The 26,689-nt window shown below is 39.9% G+C and overlaps 1 protein-coding gene and 1 long non-coding RNA gene across 2 annotated transcripts in view; one reads left to right on the forward strand and one right to left on the reverse strand.

Moving 5' to 3' along the window:
* Positions 1 to 20,046, reverse strand: part of LOC5569988 (transmembrane protein 208) — a 47,622-nt gene extending 27,576 nt beyond the window's left edge. The window contains exons 1-2 of the mRNA XM_001658827.2: positions 19,889 to 20,046; positions 19,675 to 19,830 (exon numbers count right to left, since the gene is read on the reverse strand). Coding sequence (XP_001658877.1) covers positions 19,675 to 19,830; positions 19,889 to 19,894 — 162 coding nt within the window. The 5' untranslated portion in view covers positions 19,895 to 20,046. The remainder of the gene's footprint in view (positions 1 to 19,674; positions 19,831 to 19,888) is intronic.
* Positions 20,047 to 20,533: 487 nt separating this feature from the next.
* LOC110676448 lies at positions 20,534 to 21,171 on the forward strand. The gene is made up of 2 exons (XR_002500396.1): positions 20,534 to 20,821; positions 20,884 to 21,171. It is a non-coding gene; the product is annotated as an uncharacterized LOC110676448 (long non-coding RNA).
* Positions 21,172 to 26,689: the final 5,518 nt, after the last annotated feature.

Consider the following 26,689-nt stretch of genomic DNA (forward strand, 5'->3'; position numbering starts at 1 on the left):
AACTCGGATGTCCACCAAGGCTGTTTGTAGAAATGTCGTCGGCGTCGTCTACGTGGAACATGCTCGTCCAGAATTTCGTACAAAGTTTCATAGAAAATACATACCGTTTGATCAGTGTCCATGCCGTGAAACAAAGAATTCCAGTCAATGGAAGAGATAGCAGCTTCTAGCTCAGCAAAGTTGCATCGTCGAAAATCAAATTCATCGGCTTGATTTGGATTACCTGCCAACTGCCTACGAATATCGCTCACGTCAATACGAAGAACAAACGGCCTGTGGTGGCGGTCCACCCGGAGGAGAGAAGACGGTGGCTCGATCAACTCAACGTCGTTTACTTCATTCACGAATGCAAGGTCCAGCAAGCGGTTATTTGAATTCAAAAGGCTATTGATCTGATGTAATCCGGAGGCAACCATTCTTTCAACCAAGGTGATCTCTTGTTCGGTGGAGGCATTAGAAGGAAGCAAACTGCCGACGTCATCATCCATCTGCCAGACTAATTGAGGGAGGTTGTAGTCCCCTACAACAACAATTGTGTCAGAGCTCGAAATGCGTTCACAGAGTTGTTGAATGGCTGCAGAGTGCGAGGCGTAGAGCACCGGTAGCGAGTTGGGGCGGAGATAGATCCCACAAACGTAAATCGACGACTGCTGAAGCTTCACCAGTACAACAGTTTGCTCGAGGTTATTGCAGTTTTCTAACACTACTGATCTGCAGTTCAATGCGGCTTTCACGGCAATCAGGACCCCACCGCCTCTCTGAAGGTTGCTAGTGGCAGAATTCCGATCACACCTGAATATATTGTAGTTTGCAGCAAATTCCGCATTTGCAATGTCAGGACGCAGCCACGTTTCTGTAAGAACTATAATATCATAGTCGGAGGACGATAAACTCAAAAATAGTTCTTGCGTTTTGGTTCGGATGCCCCTGACGTTTTGGTAGTAAACTGTCAGGTAGTTCCGAGTAGCGGCAGTAGATCTCGGGGAACGGCGGTTTAACTCAGAGTGATGCAGGGCTGCGTTGAGGTTTGCTGACTGGATTGGAGTTGATTCGATGATGATGCTCCCGGGTCTATGCGCTGCGGGGGCTTCCAAAAATGTCGGGCGTTCGACTCTTGGTCAACAAATTCGCGGAACTGTATCCCTTGGGGCCAGGTAGCGGGATCCATCGCTTTGGATTTGTGGCCTTTATTAACTCCAACCTTGAAGGACACAAATGAAAGCATAGATAATGGCTTTCCACGTGGAACTAGTGATTTGGTCACGACTTCGCTAGTTTGTAGGCATTCTTTCGCAAGATTCAGCACGTCGTTCTCAGTGACTTCTGGTGAAATTCTCGTCAGATACAACCAAAATTTATCGTCCGGGCTTGAGGTTGACTCGCTTAACACATTGCTCGATGATTGGCCAGTGCCACAGAAGATCTTCGGTGGATGTTCCGTCGGCCCGGATGTATCGTCATCGCGCATTCGCTTAGGTGTTGCACGATAGTTGAATTGGAAATGCCGAGGAACTGGAGAAAGCACTGCAGGGGATAATTTGTTGAAGCCGCCTTGGATTTCCTGCTTCAGCTCGGCGATAAGACTTTCTTTTATTTCCGTTTTCAAGTCTTCGACCACCTTCTGGTAAGCATCCTTGAGTTCCAAAGTGGCAGCGTTTGTCGAAGTCATAGCGTTTTTGAAACGGGCGCTCTTCATCAGATCGCAGCAACCTCTGCAGAACCAAAACACAGCTGGGTTACCGCAAATCTCCCTGTAGAAAGACTCCGACACTTTAGCGCATTTATAATGGAAAGTTGCTTTGCAAAATCCACTACATACAACTTCCGGAGCATTCATCATTACTGCGCAGCTGTTGCAAATTTCCATCATCTCTTCAAACTGTCGATTTAAATCGGCGAAATAGAAGCACAGAAGCGTCACCCAAGCGTAACAGCAATAAGCAGCTCAAAAGTCGGTGGAACTGGCAACACTGGCGATGACAGATGCCGAAATGTCGTTTCTCTGTCTCCCTACTCACAAAGCTGTCGGTGAAGTTTGTATTGTTTACCTTGGCAATCGTCAGCAAAGCAAAAACGATGAAGTTGCAGCGATGGGGAAATTGATGCAATTTGGGTTCGGTCCTCTATGCGGGGTTGGTGGGAATTTCGGACTGCAGAGCGAGAAGAACAGCAGGAGCAACTGAAGTTTATTGGCTCAGCTGATACAGGTGGGTGAGTTTGGAGCGATAATTAACTGCAGTTGATGCGCTGCTGGCAGGAGCAATGGATGTTTGTTTATGTTTTGCAAGAGCAGCGCAGGTGGAGAGTGGCGAGGTGGGAGATTTTTATTGATGGGGCAATGGCGGAGAGCGATTTTCTCAAAACCACACTCGAGCCAGCTCGGAATTGCACAGAATTCACTGATCCTACCTGGCTGGGAGTAGCAGATTAATCGTGCGGGAAAAGATTGGCCGGGTTCAAGCGATCTGACGTTGCGTAGATGAATTGTGGGTGGCGTTTTTCGATGAAATATTGATGAAACGGATGACACAACAAAAAACACAGCTAAGTAGCGCAGCAGGGTTGCCAGCAATTGATCATGAAAACCAACTGATTTGCTTATTGAATTCGAAATGTAGTAGCTTTAGATAGTCATGTGTGATAGAACATGAATGTCATGGGACTGAAAGAAGAAATTTGGTAGAAGAACTTTTGCTCCCCAAAATATGGATCCGAGGCTCCTCTGCTTATCGCAAGCTCTCTTGATTTTTTATTCAAACCAGTGAGCCAGCAACAAGCGGGGCGCCGCAAATCCATAATTTGGGAAGCCAGGGATAAGCATATTCCATATTTTTCGAAACTGAAAGTCAGGAAAATCTGTTTGTGGAATCCGATTTTTCTACTAAACTATACATTATAATCAATGTTTTCTTATAGAAAGGTAGAATTCTCGTATATCGGTCAACTTCACTAATAAAAGAAAAATCGAATTCACAAATTTTCATCTAACACTTTCAGCTTCAAAATTTGCTTCTTCTCTTTGGAAGCATGATGATGACTGTCGTTCGACAAGAGGTCCAACCGCAATTCAGTTCACTATGCATCCCATGGGTTGATCACAAATAATTTAGAAACTTTGAACATGAAAATCGATAGCATAGCTCATCGATTTCATTATAACAATCTCATTGCGCATATCAATGAATCGACCAACTTGAACATGATGATTATGACACAAGATAACCATAAGCAAAACACACTGAATCAGTGTTGGAGTGATGATCTATGCGTCCATAGGTTGACACATACGAATCTGAAGAGAAAGCTTCGGGAACTTATGTGGAAAAAATATGGAATCCCTGTTGTCGGTTGATGAATCAATCCATGAAGCAAAACAAAGGAATTTAATGTGTAACACATACGAGGTTTGCAAGAAAATCATAGCAAATCGATATGGACGTTCATGAATCGATCCATAATTTTAAACACACAGATCAAGCGTGTGGATTTTTATCAGTGGAGTCATTGTGTACGACCAGGGGGTGAAATGAGCCAATAATTAGCTACCCAACATTGATTCAACATGGCGTCCAGTGTCTTTGTTTTGATTCTTTTGGGACTAACAAAATATATGATTTTTTGGATAGGAGACATCAATGATACCTCACTGATGCGTAAAACATTCAACAAAATGTTGAAAAGAGGAAAAGCGTCATCAAATATGACGATGCAACGCAATATAATTAATTGCCAGAAACTAGCACTAGCAGCACTTGAGCTGTATACTCGAAAATCAGGATCAAGTTAGGGCAAACCGACCAGAAAGTGGGTACCAAAACGCGAAGTACCAAAAACGATGTGAGGAAGTCCTCTGTGTACGACCCTGAGCCTCTAGCAAAGCCATATTAGGTTGGCCCAAAAAAAGTAATACTAACAAGGGGGGAGGGGGACACAAATTTTCAATTTTAGCGTTGCGCTGCCTGATGTAATTATACTATAACTATGTTAAAACACTTGTTTAAAGTTCAAATTAATTGAAAATTGAAAAAAAATGAAGAAGAAGATAATTCCATACAATATGAAGCCTTTTTTCTTGCTCAAACTTTTTCAATGAAATTAATGAAAAAGATTGCATAACTGGCAACCTAGCTCGCCCTCCAGTGGTTGTGGAAGATCAAAAACCAAAACAAAACAGTGAAAGACAAAGGCAAAATTAGTAGCACGTGGCTTTTCATGACATTTCTTTTTGTCAAAATGCTGTCAGATCGCAAGGTGCATTCTGCCGTCACACTTCTAAGTGTCACACTTTCAAACTGTGCTGTTCGATTTGGTATGAACAGCGCAATATGTATCAGAGAATATGATTATACTAGAGAAGCACGGAGAGCATCTTGACTTTGTTGATAAACAATATTTGCAATGACCATCAATAGACCAATCCAGTTGCCTGCGTAGTAGTGCAATGTTGACATTTTTTTTGCTGTGAGAACTGTCACAACATTGCTTTTGTTTGCTGTGAGAATGCAAATATAAACAGAATTGCAGCAAAACAACCACTTCCTTGTTGGACTAACGTTGACCGAAAGCTCAATGACGTCAAACACACAACGATACATTTTCATTCTGAGGAAATCGACTTGTGTAAGATTGATTGTGCGTTGGTATTCGTGGCAGTTTGCTTGGAGACCTCTATAATTGAGGAAATTCGAACAATATTTTAGTGTGCGTGTCATTCCGTCAGTCGCCAGAACAAACGTCACTTTTATACCGCTTTTCACTAGCGATCCTTTATTGTGCTCTGCAAGATAAATCCACGTAATGCGATTATCTGAAAATGTCGATATACCGTCGCAGTGATAATGAAAATCACCAAATGTTTCAGATTGGGCAAATTTGAAACATTTGTGTCCTTGAAGGACGAAAAATTCCAAGCCTACTTGAATTTTGACGTTGCGTTTGAATTGCGCGCATATCTTCTGCGCGTTACCGCCGCCGCTGGATGTGGAGTTAATATAAGCGCCGCAATATAAGAGAGATTCGCGGAAACTGACATTTCTGTCAATGTGCGAGCCAATCGAGCAGCGAGAGCTGTCAAAGCGTAAGCCAAACGAACATGCATTATGTTTGTTTTGAATTTTTCTTGAAGAGTAATGTTATCCGCTTGGAATTACTTCGGTAAAAGTTGTTTTGCATGAAGCAAAAAATATGAAATATTATCCTTTTTTAAATTTTTGTCAATGCGATTTTTATTTGTTGATTTTTTTGCTTTTTATTAGTTTGGAAATGCAGCTCAAAGATCTATAACGAAACAATATACACTTTTTAGCAAAAGCGTTTTACTTTACTACATGTAGCATCTACTCAGAAATAAAATCCACAAAGTTTACTACACTTTTCCCTTCTGGCACTAAACCGAATAGCGCATTCCGCTTTTTTACTAGCGCTGCCTATCCTGTTCAACCTCTCAAAATGATTACATTTGTTTTTTTTTGTTAAAAAATCTTTCGAACATGTAGTATGTATTGCTTTCGAAGATGAGCTTTTACGGCTTTTTTTGACTTCGCAGCACCAATCTGGAGTTCGCCGGTTGGACTTCCGAAGCGAAGTTTTAAACGAACTAACTGTCATTGCTCTACCAGCTCGGCTTTTATCTCGACTGTTTTTGAAAACAGTCCGACACAACGTCGACGGAAGAAGTTTCACCACAACGGAGGATTTGTCAGTTCGAGCGCGCCAAAATCCTTCCGATTGAAAATATGTTGGCGGTGCTTAAGGTGCAACTGTTTACTTGCTCATAAATGATAATCAATTTTGTAGTTTTGGGGATATGAATGCCGTTCTAACCGGACAGAGATGAACTGAAAGTGTATCAACATGCCTGTTGTTGGCAAGCATATGATCCGATAGATCACCGAATGACCGATATGATATAAAACAGAAATATTTTCTTTTCAACGATAGTTTGAACATACATTGTTCATGGATGTCACAATGAGTTTAACGAGTGTTACCTTAAGTTCGTTGATAAAGAAGTGGAAATTGAGCGAAGCGCTCTTTCTGATTTTTATCGGGGAGCACAATGAACTTATCCACGGTCTTCTTTTATTGTCGACTTTCTTTTTCTTTTCCGCTGTAAATGCGGGCCATGTTGTAAACACGGCCCGCAGTAAAGATTTTCTTCCCGCTGGAAGTTGCGGCATGACGTCATCGTAGATTAGTTCATATGAGCTTTGTAGCTTTCAAAAAAAAAATCCCTATTGTAATAACAAAAATAAGGAGAAAATTATATCCCCAATAATTTCGTGTAAAATGCAATTTGACTCTCACGAAATTACTGAGGGCGGCAGAGGACACACGCGCAGTGGAAATCACGTAGTGGGAAAAAATGAATTAACACACGGACACTTTACGAAACAAAACTGAACTTGTAATTTACTTCTACTTCGGTCGGTTAACAATAGTGGAATGAAAGAAACTGTTTTCTTCGCTTTCTTCTCTCTTCGTTCGCGCGCACTTTTGGCGCGCCGTTGGTCGGTCGATGACGATGACTACCAGGGGTGAACACTTAACAGGGGCAATCCATTGTAAAACCACAACACTCCTCCTCAATGGTTGGTCCCTTGCTTCTCTCCAAACAATCCTAAATTAGCAGTAAACTGATAATGCTTCACCAGTCCCAAAGGCTTCGTCAGGATATCTGCGTTCATCTCATTCGTCGGGCAATACTTTAGAACAACTTCTCCATGGTCACACAAATCTTTCACAAAATGATGTTTCGTCTCGATATGTTTCGAACGCTTCGTTGATCTCTCAGACTTCGCAAAACTTAGGCAACCTTGGTTATCTTCGTTGACAACGGTTGCATTCTCCTGCTTCACGCCAAAATCCTCGAGCAAACGTCGCAACCAAATCACTTCTTGGCATGTTTCAGCAAGAGCTACGTATTCCGCTTCCATCGTGGATAGCGTCACGCATTCCTGCCGGCGGCTCGACGAAGACACAACTCCTCCTCCATAATAGACTACTATTCCGGTTGTTGACCGGCGCGTTCCTTTATCGCCTGCCCAATCAGAATCAGAGAAAGCAACTAGCTCTTCATTACTTGCTCCTCCTAGTCGTAACTTCCATGTTTTGGTACTTTTCAAGTACCAGACTACTCGTTTGGCAGCTGTCCAATCGGCCTCTGTCGGTGAACTGAACTTTCTGCCAAGGATGGCAGCACTTGTCATAATATCTGGGCGTGCACAAACAGCAATGTACATGAGTGCACCCACTACACTTCTATACATCGTTCCGTCCTCGTAAGAGTTGCTTTCCGTCTCATCCTTGATGTAGTCTTGATCCATTGGGGTCTTTGCCACTTTCGCATCCTTCAAACCTAACTTGACAACCAACTTATCGATGTAGTTCGACAAGCACAAACTGTACACTCCGTTGTCCTTTCCTATTTCTAGTCCTAGGAAATACTTCACATCTCCCAAACACACGATCGCAAAATGCTTGCTGAGTTCCTCATAAACGTGGTTGATCTCCTTCTCACTCCGGCATCCAACCAAAAAATCGTCGACATACACGACTAGATAAACCTTCTCTCCGTTCCTAGTCGCCACGTAGAGGCAAGGATCAGCTGAACTTGCCTTGAATCCTATTACCGACAGTACACTGGATAGTTTTCTGTTCCAGCATCTCGCTGACTGTTTTAGCCCGTAAATACTTCTACGGAGCTTGCACACAAACTCCTCCTTTCCCCGAACCTCATATCCGGGCGGTTGGCGCATGTCCTCCTCAATGTCTCCATACAGGTACGCCGTTCGGACATCCAGATGCTTCAACACGAGTTGCTGTTGGCTGGCTAATGTCAGCAGGACTCTCAGGGTAGCATGTTTGGTCACAGGGGAAAACACCTCAGAGTAATCTACACCATAAAGCTGAGTAAATCCCTGCGCCACAATGCGCGCCTTGTATCTCGCTATCTCGTTTGCCTCATTTCGCTTCACCTTATAAACCCACTTACTGCCTACGACTTTCTTCCCTTTAGGCAGTGACATCAGCTCCCACGTTCCGATCTTCTGATGTGACTGCATCTCACAATCCATTGCATCCTTCCAAAGATCGCGCTCCGAACTTCCCATTGCCTCCGCATAAGTTGTAGGCTCCTCTGCCGAATGCGTTGCCACTCCAACTACAAAATCGGACATACGGTCCGGCAATACACCACAAGTACGGCGCTCAGATCGCCTGACACCTACCGGTTCATCGCTCGAAGCTTCCTGGAGCTCCTCCTTCACACATAGTGGATCGTCTTCAGATTCAGCACTCACATCAAAATATTGTTCGAGTTCACTCACATCACACTCATCCGGTACTTCTCCGGAATCTTCCGGTAGCTCTTCTTCATTCTCCTTCGCTGGTTTCGGCTCCGGTACGAAGCACCACTCATTGTCACCATTCGCGGAATCTTCATTTTTCTGCTCCTGGTATGACCCGTCATCCATTTCTAGAAATCTGGCGTCGCGGCAGATTGTCACTCTATCGGTCTCCGTATCGACGAACCTGTACCCTTTGTGTTCATCTGAGTATCCGATGAATCGCAACTTATTCGCCTTTCTTTCAAATTTTCCTCTCTTCACGTCCGGGATGTGAACGTACGCTGGACATCCATACACCTTCAAATGTCCTAACTCCGGTTTCCGACCATACCACTTTTGATACGGGGTGGTATCGACAGAACGCAACGGTAGCCTGTTTTGAAGATATGCAGCCGTCAGCACTGCCTCGCCCCAATACCGCTTAGCTAAGCCAGCATCGAGTAACATCGTCGTCGCCATCTCCTGCAAAGAACGGTTTTTCCTCTCTGCCACGGCGTTCTGCTGAGGGGTGTACGCCGTAGTGTACTGAGCTTTAATTCCTTCTGCTGCAAAAAACGCCCGTAACTCGTTGTTCGCGTATTCTCCCCCTCCATCCGATCGAACAACTCTTGGTTTCCGACCGAACAAATTTTCCACGTATCGGACATATTCCTTGATTCGCTGTATGGCATCGGACTTTTTCTCCAATAAATAAACAACTGTAAAACGGCTAAAGTCGTCTATCATGGTCATAAGAAACCTCTTTCCCCCGGGTGTTGTCGTACGCATCGGTCCGCAAAGATCGGTGTGCACCAGATCCATAATCTTCGTCGATTTCCTTTCCTCCGTTTTGGCACGGCTCACATGTCTGGCGAATACCACAATCGCTAACATTCAAACCCACACCCAGGTTCTCATTATTGATTCTTGAAATCACTGTGGGGTCGCGATGCCCAAGACGTCGGTGCCATTGATGCTGACAATCTAAATGGTGTACCTTACCTTGAACTTGATTTGAGGTTTCCGCCAGCTTCAAACGATGCAAGCAACCGAATCGCTCTCCGACGACCAGCACCTTACCAGTTGCGTCCTGAACTTCACAGCCGTTCATCCGGAAAACGACCATGGACCTCTGGAGGTCAATCGATCGACAGAGATCAATCCACTCGTTAGTGATGGCACGTAGAGCACATTTTTCAGCTTCACTTCAATCACTTTACCCTCTCCATCGACGCCATGCACTACTCCCTCCCCACAACCAGCAGTTTCGGCAACTTTGCCATCCGCCAGAATCACATTCGCACCAACTTTCATAGAAAGCGACGAAAAAAAGTTTTTGTCGTTCGTCATATGGCAGCTAGCACCACTGTCAATGTACCACGCATCGTTGTGCTCACCACTTGCCATGAAACACACACCACTACATTCATCTTTCGCCTGCTTGGCGTTCGGCTTTACTTCGTTCTTCTTCTTGTTCCCATCACTTTGCTGCTTTGCAAGCAAGCGGCAATTTCGCTGGAAATGCCCCGGCTTCTTGCAATGATAGCACACTTTTTCGGAATCACTTTTAGAACCGGGCTTGTGCCACGGCTTTGTAGCACTTTTCATCGCCTTTGCACCACTCGAATCACCAGATCGTTCTTTTCTTCGCTCATATTCATCGAGCAACTTGGATTTCACTAATTGCATTGTGAGATCCGCGTCGGGGCGGCTCTCTAATGCCGTCACCAAGCCGCCGTAGGAATCCGGCAAACTGCACAAAATCATGGCGACTCTCAATGATTCCTGCAACTCCTGACCAGCCATCGTTAGCTTGTCGAATAACCCTTCAATTTCAATCAGGTGGCTTTCCAAATCGCCACTCTCTGCGAGGTTCAAATTGCACAACTTTTTCAGCAAAGACACTCGTGATGTAACAGTCGTCTTCTCATGATATTCGCGCAAATTGTCCCAATACAGTTTCGCCGAGTTAGCACTTTTCACAAAACTGTACTGACTTTCTTCAATGCACAGGCCGATCGTAGCACGGGCCTTTTGATCGTCCTTCATCCATGCATCAGTCGGTTCCTCTGGTTTTTCCTCCGAAACCACGTACCAGAGTTCTTCTCGCATGAGTAGCATCTCCATGCGAAATTTCCAACACTGTCAATTGCTGTTGTTCAACTTCGCGAATGAAAATTTATTCGCATCCGCCATCTTGCCGGCACGCACAACCGCGACCGACGCAATCACAACCGAACCGGGAAAACGCGCACTTTTCCGCAAAATTCTCGTTCTTCCACAATCTCACTTTCTGGGCCCCACAACAATTACTACAATAATGATTATGAAACTAACCTGATCCTAGGTAATTTGTTTCAATTAAAAAAAATTGCAGATGGTTTCTTCATAGATTTATTTTTGTTTAATTTTATCTGATTATTTTTATTTATGTGTAAAAGATCCCGATAATCTCCTTTGTTTTATGATTTTAATATTGTATCGTCTACTGAATAATCAATTCAGCACATAATAAATTTAATTCAGAGATGTCTGTTCAATTAATTATGAAACAAATCGTTTTTAGTGAAATTGGGTCTAAAATGGTCATATAACTATATGTTCCCACTATCTCCAATTAATGAGGCTAACGGTAATCGATCATTTAGATCAGTGTTTCCCAAATTGTAATAACATTCGCCCCCTTGAGTCCAACATATTTCAGAATCGCCCCTCCCCCCTTTAATGAATATGTCAATAACGTGGCCCTAACTCTCTCGCATATACTAAGACATGTCATTGAGCGCCATGTGCCTAAAATATCTCATCCAGCTAAGAGCAAACCGTGAATGACTCGAGAGTTTCGTATGCTCAAGACAGCAAAGAAATCTGCTCTAAGGAAATATTGCAGGAACACTACAAAAAATTAAATTTCGCCTACAAAGTAAGCAGTCGAAATAGTTTCAGACGATACCAGCAGAATCTTCAGCACAACAAGACAAACCCGAAATTCATCTGGAAGTATGTAAAAGATCAGCGGAAAGAAGCCGGTTACCCTTCAACCATGACGTTGAACGGCGAAGTAACCAGTGAGCCTCGACAAGTTTTCGAGCACTTTTAGTAACGAATTTGTTTCTGAAGAACAAATTATCCAAGCCGCTCGCAATGTTCCACTTCTGGTAGTCGTCGATGTTGAGCTTTGGTACGCTCAACATCGACGACGCCATGATTTCTAGGGCTGCTTCACAGCTCAAATCATCGACCAATACCGGCCCGGACGGAATTCCGCCTGTTTTTGTAAAAAGGTATATCGAAAATCTTTTAGTTCCTCTCCGTCACGTATTTAATCTGTCTCTGTCAAGCGGAGACTTCCCATACGTATGTAAAACCGCCGTCATGTTTCCTGTTTATAAGAAAGGTGAGCGGAGGGATGTGAACAACTACCGTGGAGTCACGTCTCTGGGCGCAATTTCCAAGTTGTTCGAACTCGTCGTTATGGACCCATTGCTCTCGCATTGAAAACAATACCTTAGCGACGCCCAGCATGGGTTCATCTCCGGAAGATCGACCGCTTCGAATTTTCTTTGTCTGACGTCACATATCACCGAAAGTCTAGCAGAAAGAGCCCAAACCGACGTCATATATACTGACTTGTCCGCGGCATTCGATACAGTAAATCACGCAATAACGATTGCTAAACTGTAAACGCTCGGAATCTGTGGCAGTGTGTTAAGATGGCTTCATTCATATCTCACCGGCCGCAAGCTAACCGTAACAGTTGAAGACATTATCTCGGATGAGTTTTTAGCCACTTCCGGTATACCGCAGGGTAGTCATCTAGGCCCGTTGATTTTTCTGCTGTATTTTAACGACGTCAATTACGTACTCAAAGGCCCTCGTTTAATCTACGCAGACGACCTGAAGATCTATCGTAGGATTCGCTAAGAGTCGGATGCAAGAAACCTTCAGCAGGAGATCGACACCTTCATGAACTGGTGTACCTTGAAATGCATGACAGTGAATCCAAGCAAGTGCTCCACAATTACGTTTGCTCGGATTCGGCAGCCAATTGTTTTCAACTATAACCTTCGAGGCAACGAAATTTAACGTGTAGACCACGTTAAAGATCTTGGCGTGATCCTTGACCCCCAGCTAACTTTCAAGCGACATGTGACTTATACAGTGAAAAAGGCCTCCAGAACCTTGGGATTTATTTTCCGTATCGCCAAGGACTTCACCAATATGTATTGCCTCAAGTCGCTGTACTGTTCGCTCGTCCGATCGACGCTAGAGTACTGCTCTGTCGTTTGGAATCCGTATTATTAAAACGGTACGAAAAGTATTCGAATCCGTTCAGACATACTGTTTTTATATTTGTAAAACTTAATGTCAAAAAAACTTTTTCGAAAAAATTTCCTCACAGCTATATTAAACAATTGTAAATCATCAATACTGTGCGGAAAAATCAATATGTTTTGTATTTATTGGGAGTCAAACCTTGTTTTCCAGTCTGACATTTTTATAATATTTCGCATTTTTCGCGTTGGTGAGACATAAGACATTTTTCTATTTTTTTGCACTAAACATTTTTAACTGTAATATTTACACAACCCTCAATTAGTACTCAATGTATTCTTATCCTGCGTTAAACATCCAAAAAAGGATTTGAACTACGTGAAATTAGAGGTGGCACTTTTGCCCCGCGTGTCACTCTTGCCCCATGTCTCCCTACGTTTGACTGTGAATCGTAAGTCAGTCCGATGCATTTTCGTCAAAATTGAGTTGATTTCATTTTTCAACACAAATTTTCACAATCACAATCACAAAAAAATAGGCATCGTTAAATATTTCACCATTCGAAAATATAGGTTTTTAGCTTTCATTTGACGTTTTCCCCAAAGAGATCCACCGAGGGATCCCGAACATTTTTTTTTATTTTAAATTTTTGCTGTTTACAGTACATTACAGCGGGGATTCGCTGGTTGGAACAAGACTGCCTTCCATCTAACGAATCCGACCCGTTAGTTCGAATGACTGACAGCTGGTGAAAATGCTCCAGACTAACGTATCTGGAGAGCAAATCGTCACGAAACGCACATATACATACACATTTATTCCATATATGGAGACTTTAATGCGACTGTATTCAGAAGTTGCAGTCAGTTTGACATCTTCTCTTGACATTCAAGTGCTTTTTAGTTGGATATTTTTCCAACCAGCGAACATCCAACCATCAAGTCATTCCATGTAGCGGACCTCCAACGAGCGAATCCCCACTGTATTATGAAAGACAGTTCCATTGATCTTAAGCTCGATTAAAGTTTCAATTCCATATAAAACTCATAAAATAAATATACATTAGTACAAATTAGGTTTCACTTTGTGAAAAACAAAACTGTCCAATGTGATTTTGAGGATTAAATGAGCCATAGGACACTTATTCGATTAAAAATTTTGGAAGTTTGACTGTTGAACACTTATTTGTACTGTGGAAGTATATCGATCCGAGCACTGTTTCCTTTCATTGGAAGAATACATTAAATTTCTTCTTCTTTTTCTATCTGGCATTACACCTCTGCAGGGACAAAGCCTGCTTCTCATCTTAGAGTTCGTTGAGCACTTAGTTATTAATCGAGAGTTTTCTTTGCCAATCAACCGTAATTCCATAAATGACTGTCCTTATTGGTTTATTATGAGTTTAAAAAAAATGAATCGATCAACATTATAAAAGCCTGCGACAGGAAACGAAATATGCTTAAACGCCCTACCTATACTCCAAACCTTAGCAAAAAGCATCAAACATCCTCATTAAACATATTATTGCGGCAACCCGGAGAAAGTGACAATCCAACGACTTTTTTAATAGTATTGAAATTATTTTGATGTTTTTAACATATAATTTCAAAATATAACAAGAATATAGTGGAAGATATTTTCTGTTTAGTCCCATTGCATTTTTTGGACTATTTCATGAAAACAACATCAATTAAGTGGCTGCATTTATTGGTCGTAGCAAAATGATCTCCTTTTGCTGCATTGTTCATTGCCTTTCGGAGCTTTTTTGGAGGTTTGCGATGATATCGACACAAGGGTCTGCCATGAGCTTGCCAATAGTGCGAGATTTTCTAGCATATACTTTGCTTTTCAAATAGCTCCATAAACAAGTCAGGAGGAGTCAAATAAGATTTCCAAAATCAAATCATATGTCCTTTCTTTTTGATATCAGATGTACATTAAATTTCCGTTGCAGAAACTGAAAAAAATGATTTGCAGTTAGACATAGAGCGCAGTAACAGCTAAGATCTTTTTCACAAATTTGTGGGCAATCATAGGGTGCAGAGCTATTTGGGCATTTCCATGATTCACTTTGACATGGGGGGTTTTTCTCGGCCGAATTGTCTGAAACTTTGCAATAAGAAGCAATGCAATTAGTACGACGCATATTGTGACCAAATATGAGCTCAGTAGCTTTTAAAAAACCCCACTGCCGAAGTGAATCAAAAATGCCAAGAATAGGATCCGGCTCCTAATTAACAAACTTCCTAAGATATCGAATTCCTTCGACTGTTGCGTACTGTTTTAAAAAAAATGCCCCAATGTAGATTTTCTGATCCTGAAATGGGGCAGTTTTGCTTATTTTTGAAGCCAAATATACGTAGAACGGCAGTCAACCATTATTCAAATAGAACACAGTTTCAACAGAGTGCAGGAATTACCTTCTCTGCATTATTTTTTCACTACAAACTAGTAAATTAAGCATCTTTGTGTATCATTAATTGTGGAAGAGATGAAAATATTAACACAGCAGCAGAGCTTTATTTCGTATCAATCGTTTTCAGCTTGAATTTGTACGGAATTTATCACTGATTTGTATTTGAAGGAAAAGCTTCTTCTTTCTGGCGTTACGCCCCCACTGGGACAGAGCCTGCTTCTCAGCTTAGTGTTCTTATGAGCACTTCCACAGTTATTAACTGAGAGCTTACTATGCCAATGACCATTTTTGCATGCGTATATCGAGTTGCAGGTACGAAGATACTCTATGCCCTGGGAAGTCGAGAAAATTTCCCACCCGAAAAGATCCTCGACCAGTGGGATTCGAACCCACGACCCTCAGCTTGGTCTTGCTGAATAGCTGCGCGTTTACCGCTACGGCTATCTGGGCTCCCAAGGAAGGAAGGAAGGAAAAGCTACGTTAAGTTGTTAGGAGTTACGTTTTTTTTTTTCAGTGTGGTTGGTTCGATCTCATCGATACATACAATATAAAAAAATGAACGATTGGGGAAGCAAATTCTCAGTTAATGAATAACCAAAGAACTCAGCTGAGAAGCTGGCTTTGTCTCAATAGGGGTGTAATTCCAGACAAAAGAAAATTCATGTATTCTAACTATGAAAAGAAACAGTTATACGCTAGAATCAAACACACACTTGAATCAGAATGCCGATCAAATTTCGGTTGTAGGTCTTTTGCTGACATCTCAGTAAAAGTGACGTTTGATGTCAGCGGCACCCAAAGGTTATAAACTTGAAGAAAAATTTAAAATAAAAAAAAAGTTCGGGATCCCTCGGTGGACTTTTTTTGGGGAACATGTCAAATGAAAGCTAAAAACCTATATTTTCGAATGGTGAAATATTTAGCGATGCCTATTTTTTGTGATAATATTGTTCTACCAGACACGCCGTAAGAATGTTCTCTGCGGTCTGTTAAGACTACAAGAAAGACCGCATGATGGAACTGACAAGAAAAGAAATCGCCCATCTTGATGCGTGGAAAATTTCTTTCCAGAAATGGTCCAGAAAATCACATTTTTCTGATCGTAGTACGCAGGTGAGAAGAAATGTCATTTCAAAGGGGACTTTCTGTAGGAAATTTCTTAACCTATTCAGCTAAGGAATTTAATTACTTTTTTTGAGCGAAACACCATAGGCATAAAACATGCTCGTTCGCTTCGATTTAGTATGATTTCATCTTTGGAAAATATTTTTATTGATTGTTGATTCTAAATACCGAATATTAGCACTTCTAACTAGTGATCCATAATATGGGCCAAGAAATGATTGTTTACCACGGTTATAGATTTCTGCCATTTTATGCATTGGATTCGACATTAAAAAATAATTAATTAAAAAAATTAAAATAAAAATTTTTTAGACAATAGCACTGAGCATAAAACTCATAAAACATCGAGGTTTGTAAATTTATTTTTTCAGCAGACAAAAATGGGTGGAAAACTTGGTGTGGAGGGGAAACAGTTCATGGCACACTTTCGTAGACTCCTCCCTCCCCCGAATGATGGACGTCATTTTTGGATGACCTCTTACTACAATGCAGTATCACAAAAAAGGGCATTTTACCCTTGTTTCCAGCTCTAACACTGCTATTTTTTTGCAGTAATATGTGACGCATTGTTAACTTTCGCCAAATTATGCAATACAGATGCATTGAGTTGAAAATCTCTTGATTTTGCGCACTGATCCGTAATATGTCACAATTTGATCCATAATTTGGTTTTCAGAAACCGATACAATTTTTATTTTTTATGTAATCCTATGTAAATATTACACTCAAAATAGTTTACTAATCGAAGTTCAAATTTGAAACGATCCAATTCGTGCTTTTAAATTACAATTTTACGTTTTCCATGTTTTATTGAATTTTATAGGTTGAACTCAACACTATTTGATCCATAACTGTGGGGTATTTTGGCTCTGTTATGGTTTGTAACCGTATGAGCCTTTAGTTTTAAGTTTGATTTGTAACGTTTATTGAAAAGATAAAGAGGTTTTGTGCCTCTTTGAGAAAGATTTCCACTAGAAATCACTCAAAGGGGTTTTTCCCTCTTTCAAAATTTTAGTAAAAATTTTCATTTTCATTTTGCAGCGTTTGGTGGGGCAATGAGAGCGCAAGTCAGTCCAAAGCCGGGGTAAGGGATAGGTAATGGCCGTAATAGTCTATGCGGACCACTTGAACACCATCGGAAAGGATAAGAAGGGTTGGGGTAGGGTATAGGGAATGGAGAAGACTTGACACAGTAATGCGATTAATGCTGCAAAATGTAAATGTGCTGAAAGCAATTTAATTTGAGTTTTGAAGTTTGATTTGACTTATTAAAATTCCAAATAGATCGGCCATTGTACAAGTAAGAAAGTATATGCTGATCGCTTTCTAGAAATTTTATAAACAACAAAATAATAACAATATGAGAGTGATGCTAAGGGCTGCTGATGGCACAATGCGACGCTTTAGGAGATTTTGATACTGAATGAACATTACTATACAGAGCGCAATTTAATCGATGTTGATAACTTTACAAACTTTATCTGTTTTTACACTGATTGACGATGCTGATTTATATAAAAATATTCAAAAAATATTTGATATTAGTTCATTTGTTTATGTGATCTAGGTGTTAATAATGGAAAAATTTTACATACCCTTGATGAAATACTTCCCTGACCAGAAATATTATATTTTGAGCGCCCTTTTCGAAGCTATTCTATCCAGGTATCCATGTACTGCTTTCAATCCTGAAATTATTCTTATTGTGCATGCTCATGCATTATATTAGTGATGCTCATAATCATGCAACAGATAAGAAGGAGAGAAAAAGAGAATATAGGAACAGTGATTAGTAATGAGTTAATTATGTAGTTTTGTTAGAATTATAAACAATTAAACAGCAGTAATGAATAACTTATAAAATTACTTTGCAGCATAGCTGAGCCTTTCGGAACGTAAGACCGATGTATAAAAATAATTTGTTTCGAAATTGTCCGCGTGGTCTTCTAGTGCCCCTATTAGATCAGAATCAGTCATAGACATACATATCGAATGCTCGCCATGACCCTATGACCAACATTTGTATATGTATAGACTTAGCTGATGTGGCTTTTCTAATAGGTAGTTCTTTCACTCATTGATTGTCTTCAAAACCTTGTCAAGTATAGAAAATTGATTTTGTTTCATTTATTACTACATTAAAGCTACATTGTGCTTATTAAGTATTAGGTATTATTTTATGTTTTTATCACTATTGATATTATCAAGGCCAGAATTCCCAGTGAGTGAAGAATTTTATAGTACTAGAACACCATAGAAGATCGCTTAACATTACCTAATCATGGAACGGCTTTTTGCTCTATTATTTTAGGTAGATGCTATTGATCTCCCTTTGCTCCTATCCGCAACCCGGTGCACGCGCCCTGTTGGTTTTCGAAAACCTCGTAGAAGATTACAGACCGTCAATGGCATTCCCAATTACTACCCCACATTGCACATTCAAGGGTCTGATTGTGCTCCTAACCCACCCTCAGTCTGTAATCTTCTCGCCAGTTTGAAATTATATTTTCCCGAAGTGAAAGTAATTTTGATGAGTGATAGCGTAGTGCAGCCCAACTGCATAGTACAGTAGTTTAACCAGAATCTTTAGGTCAGAAGATAAAATCTAAATTTTGTAATAAAAAGGTTGCCATTGCTTTGAAATTTACCCAACATCTAATCAAAACTACTAACAACAGCGATCAATTATCAAAATTCATCGCTCCCTGGAAAATATAATCCCAAGCCCAGGGCTTTCAAAATTTTAGTAAAAATAAATAATAATAATAATAACTGTGGGGTCATGGTACTTGCCAAATATAAGAATTTTGAAATGAACGAAAATCGCTTACCTAATGGTGACTTTACTACTTAAAATTGTGACTATGCTCAAGCTACCCCATTAAACATTTTGACAGTTAACAGCCGACTAAATTTGTTGAAAAATCGGTCGATTGTTGCACCGACGCTTATAGGCCTTTTCATGTGACAGATCCGTCTATGCATTTGTTTACATCGGTGGAGGACAGGTGCTAACACGGGCCTGTCATTTTCATAGAAGAAATGTCAAAGTGCTTCCCGATCAGCTGATTTGAGACGTCATTTGAATAGGCCTATGGAAGTTTAACACAGCGATCAACTGACTAATCACCAGATTAAATCGGGTGGCCGACGAAATCTGGTGATTAGTAGGTCAACTTGCTTGGATTTTACTTAAAATACCGATTTATCCACCTATTTAGTAGGATTACGTCGGCCCACCCTATTAAATCGGGTGATATTCGGTTGATCCCTGTGTTAATCTTTCATAAGCGTCGGTGCAACAATCGACCGATTTTTCAACAAATTTAGTCGGCTGTTGAACTGTCAAATGTTTAATGGGGTAGAGTCTTCAACCCTAAATCATGTTTCAAAGCACAAAAGTTTGAAAATAATGCAATATTGAGAATGCGGAATTCATGCCATTTTTTTTTATCTGAACCACTGTGCGCACACGCATCATTTATTACATTATGTGGAAGAGTTCCAGTTTGCAATATTCAGAATACTTACCACTTGGAGTCCACTGAAGGGTTCAAAAAATATGAAGTTAATCAATATGTTTAACGCCGTTGAGCTACATGCCATATTTCTATAAAATTTGAGAGTGGCTATATTTTCTTCAACAATTTGTTTGCTACCTTTAGTAGCTTGTTTGCCTTTCGTCACCTGGGAAATGAAATATAATGTACTTTAAACTTTTAACCAAATAATTCAAGTCACCTACACTCATTTTAAAAATTTTCACTCAAAAGAATTTAAAATATATAGTGTTTTTTTACCACACCAATTTCTAAGCATATGATTGACAAACACCGTAATGACGAGGCAAACCGCAAAATAATACACACTAAACTAAAAATCCACAATTACTCTTATCTGTCAAAGTGATCAATTAACTTTCTGCACGCTTATTCGAATTGACAAATTTAAAATTTATTTCAACTTGAACGCAAGAAACCCATTTAATGAAAACTTTTTGAATAGTGTGTAGGCAATGGACCAATGCACGTGTTCACTAATTTGACGTTTGAGCGGTGCCGAATTCACTCGTTGCCATGGTCACGTAACTAACACGGCACCCAGGCCCATGGCACGGGACGACTTCTAGCGTAGTCAACACCTCCATGTGTTTAGCCATTTTCGGGTAAATTGAATCGAGAGTGCAATCAGGATGCGAAGTTTTGTTTGATGTTTATGATCCGTAATCGAGCAAGTGTCGCAATAAAATAACTGATTGCTTGCTTGGAGGCTTGCAGGATGCCTTTCAATGTTTTCTCTCCTTCCAAAACCATCGAAGTGTTGAATGTGCTTCAACTTTTTGGCACATTATTAGCTGATTTAACAATATCAAACATTGATAATCAAACCATAACAAACAATTAAACAAAACAATGGTCTTTATTTTCACAGTTCTTACAACTGACAGTGGGCGATATTCACTTATCGCCCGGGACATCATGGCTACGAACAGAGATGCATGATGAACGTGTTCTGTTCATGTTCTGTTCAAAGCTTGTGCTCACGAGAGCCGTGTTCATGTTCAAACAATCTACACTGTTTGATCACAGCGCGCTGTTCATCTCATGGCAACCGTGTTCGTTGTCATTTGTTTTTCTCGGTGTATGTTGGAAAGACAGAGAAAAATCATTGATTCCTGGTGAGTAAACATATTCTACTTAATAAACCAATTGCTATTTTCAAGTATTTTTTTCGTTTCAGGATCATGGAATCTCCTGAAAATTGAGCGTGTTAGAGTGCCCAAAAATGGCGGGATTCAAAATGATATGCCTTGGAACGTCGACCCCAGAACCATATTTTGGAGTTTCCTCGATAGACTTGGCTGCTGGTTATAGTATTCTGTCAAGGCGCGAAACAAAATGAATACACTTTTTCCATTACTCAAATATTCCTGAAACATTTCTATAAACCATTTGCCGATCTGGAGACATTTTTTAAACATTCGAGGCATTATAGAAAAATAAAACCGCTATTCAGTTATCGATTGAATTTCATGTCACTTTTGAAAAAAGTTTATAAGGTGGGATTCATTCACTGCAAATCTGACCGCATAATTGCCTTCCGATTTGCGATAGCGTTTCGCCAAAGAGAGCATGTTCTTTGTTTATATTGATGATTTTCCCCAGCTGTAGTTTGGTCCAACTAGCGCTTGTAGGGGTACAAAAGTGACCCAATAAGGGATTGCCAAAAACACTCCAACCTCATAGTCTTTGGCCTAAAAAAATCAAAAATTGTTTTGGTGTTTGGCCCTCCTAAGCAAATTCGCGATTTATTCAAAAGTTGTTAGTTTGGAACGCTAAGGTTGAAATGTTCGTTAAATCTGTCTTTGGAGATCACTACTTCGAGATCAATCTAGTTGCCGTGTGTGTGTTCAAAAAGCTGAACATGAACACGAGAGCACTAAAATGAACATTGGCGAACGCTCACAGCTCATGAGCGTTCAAAATGCATCTCTGGCTACGAAGGACACAGTGAGCGGTATGAATAAAAAGCATTGAACTTTACTACATGTAGCATCTACTCAAAAACAAAATCCACAAAGTTTACTACACTTTTGATATGAATAAAATACCTTTCGAACATGTAGTACCTACTACTTTCGAACATGAGCAGTGACTGATGCTGCACGTTAAGAAAATTATATTCAGAGTGCAGAGTGATGCTGCACGTTAAGAAAATTCCATTCAGAGTGACACTTAAAATCAATAAAATCATGCATATATGCCAAATTTGTCGATGCATAAACGACAAATCATGTGAAAATATGAATATTACTACATTCCCGCTATGAATCGCGTAATCGATCATGAACACAAATTCATGTTGGTTATGTAACTTTACACCATTCCCTTTATGTGCATGTGAATTTTATGATTTTAAAAACAAGGATTTTTCTGAAAATTTTAGGATTTTAGCTAGAAATCTGTATCCTATGAAAGAATCTTGAGATTACAGCAATTGTGACATTAAAAAGTTCCTAACATTTTCAAGATTCCAGTATTGAGAATTTAATGAAATAGCGGTAGAATTTTGAGCTTCCTCTGTGAATTAAGAAAAACAGCATGTTGAGCTCCGATGATGGATATGGGATTCTTATTATTTCTGTGGTATTCTCGTTATTTCGGTACGTTTCCTGGTAGTATCCCTGGAATTCTTAGAAATGAAAATAAATTCTCACAATAGTGGTTGAATTAAGGATTTTCTTTTACATTTTTACATTCAGACACTCAAAGGTTTATACTATAATTGAAGATTTCCTCCGAAATCCCAACGGAACTGGAAATCAAAGGGATCTAAAGTTTACAAGAATTCCAAAGATTCGGACCAGAGTTTGCAGGAATCTCACTGAAATTTCAGAGGTTCTTACAGAAATACCGTCTTAAAGATACCCGAATAATTTCAAGAGATTAATAGCCAGATCAAATACCGGATTTACAATATTCCCAAAAGAATCCCAGAATGGCTTACAGAATCCCAGGATAGTTATAACAAATCTAGAATGCATATCGGAAACCCAGAATTACTATAGGTATTCCAGAATTCCAAAGGAAATCAGAGAATCTGGGATGTCAGGATTTTTACATAAAATTAAGAATTACTTTATAATTAGCTGAAATCCATCCGACATCCGAGAATTCCTAAGAAACAACATAATTATCGTAATGCCAGATTGAACATAATAATCGTAATGAGTATCTTCGTATCTGCCACACATTATTCACATGCAAAATGGTCAATTGACATTGAAAGCTCTCAGTTAAAAACTGTGTAAGTACTCATGAGAACACTAAGCTGAGAATTAGGCTCTGTCCCAGTTGGGACTTAACGTCAGAAAGAATACCAGGTCTCTCAAATAAATTAAAAATTCTTTATCGGAATCTTAAAATTCTTTTCGAAATATCAATTTTTTTACGGAAATCTTAAAATACCTTTCGAAATATCAAAACTGACATCGTTTTCCCATGACATTTACTCAAATTTTAATTATTCCATTCATTTCAACAATCTCAAAGCATGAGTAGCAACCTCTAAAGCAAACTACCAGTAGCTTTGTAGTAAATGCTACCTTTATTCATAGCAACGCGTTGTTTGTAGTATGTTCGAAAGGTGTAGAAAGAGAAATGACACAAACATGTTCCACTCGTGTTCCACATCTAGCGTTTACTACCGATCATGTAGTAAACTCACTTTACTACATTTTTATTCATACGGCCCAGTGTGTCTGTTGAAAGGCTAGTCCGCTAAGACCACGCAGATCCTAGCGAGGCTAGCCCGTCCACATCCGATTGCAAATCATAAAGAAATACAATACAGTAGATGTCTCCTTCAACTGGGCAGCTAACTGACTGATACCTCAATCAGCAGCTGCAACTCTCTTTATTCATTCCAGGTATATATTTACAATTCAATCACACTTATCCAAATATCATACCTCTCGACAAATCTTCCACACTTTTACCTACGACGACGCATGCTTCTCAACCGACGATTCTTCTACCTGAGGTGCGACACTACCGCTATTCCAACAGTGTCGATATATGGTTGTCAGGGGCCTGACGGCACCGCTCAAAAGTCAAATAGTGAGCCCATGCATAGGTCCATAGGAACGCGTACACGGGAAAAAATCTGTGGTAAAAATAACCATTTTAGCTGACTACGCCCATTCTTAAAACTACCATGGAAATTCAGACTTATTTTACTATGTTTACGGTACACCCCACCGCATTACTGGTACATTTGACAGAAATAATTTACAACAATCTGATTCCAACTACAGACATGGTAAAATCAAGCGCATTTCTGGTCTGCTGAAAATTGCCGGTGCGAGCGCTTAAGTTAACCCCCTAAAATGGTAGTTTCTAACGCACATTTTTTTTGCGTGTAGAAATCAGACTACCCAAAAAATAAGTTCTTTATACTCAAATTTGGGTAAACTACATTTAGTTTTTACCAGGCTCTATATAGAGTTACTTTTTTTTTTTTGATTAAGTTAAACAAAACCCATCGAGAGGAAATAGGTAAGCTAAATTATGTATGAATTTTCCCGCTCAAGAAAAGTAAAATTTTCTGTGCAAGAAATGGCCAAGAAATTTTCTACAGTGAGCTCCATTTGAATAGGCAAATATTTTCAAAGCTAAACGATCACTCCGACATCTGGCGGCTAATAGAAGAACCTTCAAAAAAGAGGTTGGGTTGAGTACGCACCGTGTGCAGCATAGGAAGGAGCACACAATTTAAACTTTTTCTCGGAATAGTTATTTTGTAGACGATCAGAGAGCATTGAAAAACATAATAAACTTGTTTTCCAACGAAAATGTACAGATCCGGTCAGTGCTCATGTACGATTAGTGGGATAAAATTGGAAAATTGGTGTTTGGCAACATAGTTTATAAACTTCCGGATTCTTTGTTAGTGGTTAAATTTGTTGCGAAATCACGCGTATCGCAAGAATAGTGGTTCTAAATGATTATGCCAATGGAAAATAGTTCAACAATCGATTGATTATTACCCAATTTTTGGGTTGAAAAATTGAATTTTGGACGTAAACAAACATTTTCAGTGACATTTCTTTCATTCTTCCCCAGCGACCTCTATGATGGTGGCGCATTATATTTGCCTATTGACATTTCTCTTCAACTGCGTACTGCGATCAAAGAAAAATGCTTTTCGTGAGTATTTCTTGCAAGAAATTTCCCACGCATCGAGATAGGCGATTACTTTTCTGTTGAAGTGCATACTTCGCTTTAGTCATTATTGACGAACTTCAATGAAATGTTCTACAGTTTGTGAAATTTATATATCTCATGTCGAAATTCGATTGAAAACAGTTTTATTTTCATCAATTCTAATGTGCATTACTCTAATTTGGCAATGAATATTAATAAGCAATGTGAATTCTCATTTATTTTGCTGCTACACTGATAAAAAAGGCATGGTAACGCAAACTACATCGAGGGTAAAATTAAAACTACTTTACTACTTGATTTTTGCAGAACACGTTCCATTTTTGGCAGAACAAAACAGTGGTTATTATTACTATGTTTTGACAGCAAATCGGCATAGTAATTTTTACTATGTTCATAATTATTATACTGAAATGGAATAGTAGACTCTTGGTTCAGACTTTTTTGTTGAAAAACATAAGAAAAATAATGTCAATTTGTTCATATTTATTTATTGTACTCTTTCAATAATTATTAAGCATTAGGCAATTAGATACAGAGTTAATAAATACGCAAAAGGAGCCGAATGATACACTATCGAGAACTTGGTTCTCCGCAAGAACACTTTGGTGTTTTGCAGAAGGATCTGGTTCTCCACTCCCCGGCTGCCTCCTCAAACGGCAATGTCAAGTTCATTCACACCGTCGAATTCCTTGATCTTAGTATCCATATCCGATTTCGGAAGTAAATAGAGATGTGGATTTTCTCCCTGTCGACAGCTATCACTTTGGAGGTAGCCTGGATAACATCGTCCACACGGTCCTTATTTTAGGCGGTGTTGGCATTTCATTGCCACTGGAAAGGATGCTGTTAACGCCGACCGAGCCGTCGACTCCGTTTATGGTGTTAATAGGAGTACTATTGATAAGCGAAACTAAGTTTTTCCCTAGTTATTACCGTATCATCCTGCCTGTGAAAGTTGATTCCGCGGCCGGAATCTACGTCGATGTCGGGTGTTTGGCTGTTGTGGCGGAATGTGTCTTGTTGTTTAGTCGTTCACTCGTTCAGCCTAGTATTTTTGAGCTCCTCAGATTCCTTGACTTCCGTCGCTGCTGTAAATTAAACAATCAAATTTATAGATGCCATTTAATTGTTATCTTAGTATGTCAGTTAATATATACCTTGTTTAAATGCTGATCTATTTTTTTTAACGAAAATGATCCATAGGCGGAACCGAAAATTTTTGTCAACAGTATAGAATGAAGTTGGCAAATGCATATGGTAAAATTTACCATGGCATCACACAATTAGCCATAGTAATTTCAACCATAATGTGGTAAAACTAACATAATATATAATTATTGTCACTATTTCGTGGCATGGTAACGTTAAATATGCCCTAATGGTTGAGTTCACTATGTATTTTTTATTAGTGTAGATGAGTAAGATATCAAGAGAGTTTTTATACTTTGTTCTGTGCAATTTTCTCTCACTGTGTAAATAAGTTCGCAGCTCCAAACTGATGCGTAGTATGCACCTGAAACGTAAAGGGCTCAAGTAAAATTTCTCCTTTTTACCAAAGTAATTTTGACAGCTGATCCAGTATGAGCGAAATGTCACTTTTACTTGCGGAATAATTGAGCGGCACATTTTTCCGTACGGAAAAGTGACAGCTCCATTTGATTTGTACAGCAGGCGTTACTGATGTTATGAAATCAGCTCTACTTCTCAGCAGCGTACAGCTCAAGTAATTTCGGTAGCGGAATCATTCCTTGACCGTTTCTTGTCCTATCCTTTTGCACAGTACTTATGATCAGCGTACCGGCCATGAGCTGCAATCGCAT

The sequence above is a fragment of the Aedes aegypti genome, chromosome 2 (genome assembly GCF_002204515.2).
Source record: "Aedes aegypti strain LVP_AGWG chromosome 2, AaegL5.0 Primary Assembly, whole genome shotgun sequence".
Lineage (NCBI taxonomy): Eukaryota > Metazoa > Arthropoda > Insecta > Diptera > Culicidae > Aedes > Aedes aegypti.